General features: G+C 53.5%; 1 protein-coding gene across 1 annotated transcript; it reads left to right on the top strand.

The window, feature by feature from the left end:
• Positions 1-254: 254 nt before the first annotated feature.
• Positions 255-1,634, top strand: COCCADRAFT_10508 (uncharacterized protein; the record flags this gene model as incomplete). The annotated part of the gene is made up of 1 exon (XM_007720814.1): positions 255-1,634. The coding sequence occupies one exon, from the start codon at positions 255-257 to the stop codon at positions 1,632-1,634; it is 1,380 nt and encodes a 459-aa protein (XP_007719004.1).
• Between the last annotated feature and the right edge of the window lie 496 nt (positions 1,635-2,130).

The raw sequence follows: 2,130 nt of genomic DNA, 5'->3' as shown, positions 1-2,130 counted from the left end.
CACAGACGTCGGGTGCGCACTCGCGCAAGGCAATCGGGGCCGCACTCGCGCGAGATTAGATAACCCTAACCTAACCCTAAGCCCTAACCCTAATTTCTGCTTACGCTCACCCCGTACGGTCCGATTGCTGCTAGGGCAACTAGCTTATTATTTTTCTACTTCTCTCTATCAATTATAATAAATAACTAATTAGTCTACTATTAGAATATTTTAGTTTTTTATAGTTATAGTTATATATATATATACCACTAGTTATGTTTACTTATCTACTAGCCTATGGCGTTCTTATTTGTAACGAGCACCAGTACGCCGTCTATAGTCTAGACGAGCATCTAAAGCGCTACCACAAGCTACCTATTCAAGATAGAAGACAGCTACAAGAACGCTATAGTAGCTATACGCTACAGCCGCCTAACCACGTACGCGCGCCAGCACCGTACAGCGCGCCATTCGCGGAGCTTGGCCCACTACAAGACGCGTTTCGCTGCTGCTGTCAAGCTGACTGCAGCTTTCTAAGTACTAGTCGGAGTTGGATAAAAAAGCATATTAATCAACAGCATGGTGTAAAGCTTACGCGCTGGTCGTTAAGAGTATCTACGCCTACGCAGCTATGGAGGGCTGTTAAGGTGCAGACGTTCTTCCGCGAGACGCAGTATCGACGCTACTTTATTGTACAGGAGCCAGAGCAGCCAGAGCAGCCAGAGCAGCCAGAGCAGCCAGAGCAGCTAGAACAGCCGGAGCAGCCGGAGACAGGCCAAGCGGGCCAGGCAAGCCAGCAGCAGCAGCAGGAGCAGGAGCAGGAGAGCTACCAGCAACGCCTAGCCTGTCTATCGTGCGAGTGCGACGCTGTCGAGCGCAAGGATAGCGAGGCTATACAGCGTATAGCCGAAGAAGCTAACGCCAAAGATCGTACGGGTTGGTTCAAGCGTACGCAGTGGGACGAGCACCTGCAGGCCTACTCAGACTGGCAGCTACTGTCGTACGCCATACGCCTCCCATCAGCGGAGGAGCCGCAGCTGCAGCGCGTTGTACAGCTCGTAGAAGAGCTAGTAGAGGAAGCTATACAGGGACTCGGCACGCTCTCTCGAGATACGCTGCGCTGGCTGCGCAGTGCAAAGCTTCAAGAGCCAGACGTCCGCCCGTTTAGCCGTATGCAAAACAAGGCCAGCCAGCTGCGCGCTGCTCAAGTCTGGGCACGACTAGTCTGCTACTGCCTCCGTGTAGTAGCTGTCGACCAGCCAGCAGCGCCAGCAGTGCCCGAGCTGGCCAGTATTGCTCGTCTCTTCCCGTGGCATGGCAAGCAGAAGCTAGCAGCAGAGCGGCTCTGGAAGTACCTCTGCCAGTCTAATAATAGCGCTACGACAATAGCCAAGCAGCGTACGTACGTGCTGCGCCTGTCTCACGCTCTTATCTGCCAGGAGCTCTACGGACAGCCCTTTGACAGCGCTATTGTCTATTTTCTCGCCGCGCTTGGTATCCACCCGGAGACTAGCCGCCTACGTACTGCTCCCAAGTTCTCGTCTATACTTGGCGCACTTGTCTACTGCGTACGGGCGTTAGCGATAGAGATCTTTCTACTAGTAGATAAGCGGGCGGAGCAAGGTGCTGTAGAGACTAAGAGCTTTCTTGAGTAGCGCGCCCGCTATCTAGTAGACGGCTCGTATAGCCTAATAAGTAGTATACTTAGCTTACTAGCGTACGCTAAGTCTATCGCTCTACGCACGCCTAGTAGTAGTGCTGGTAGTATGTGGTGGTTGGTAGATCGACAGACGTTCTATATTAAAGGCCGGCCTGTCGTACTACAGCAGTTCCGCGAGCTTGCACAGGGCATCGTCGCTGAGGTAGAACGCGTGCTGCGGGAAGAGCTGCTGTGGATGGGCGAGCACGAGCATCGGCCGACGACTAGGCTAGCCGAGATACAAGACGACGTGTCTATCCGACAGCGTGGCTTATGCTACCTATCGCGGTCGCAGCTGCAGCAAGGGCAAGCTTGGGTGCTAGATCGACTGGCTAGAGTAGCTGGGGCGCAGAAGCTCTATCCTCAATCCTACACAATATGCCACACGGAATTATGGTCGGAAGGGGATTATGGTCGGATAGCGCGTTTTACCCCTGTCCGTCTACCCACCA

Source organism: Bipolaris zeicola (genome assembly GCF_000523435.1).
Source record: "Bipolaris zeicola 26-R-13 unplaced genomic scaffold scaffold_671, whole genome shotgun sequence".
NCBI lineage: Eukaryota > Fungi > Ascomycota > Dothideomycetes > Pleosporales > Pleosporaceae > Bipolaris > Bipolaris zeicola.
Note: the sequence above shows the minus strand (reverse complement) of the source record. Positions and strands in the feature narration are given on the sequence as shown.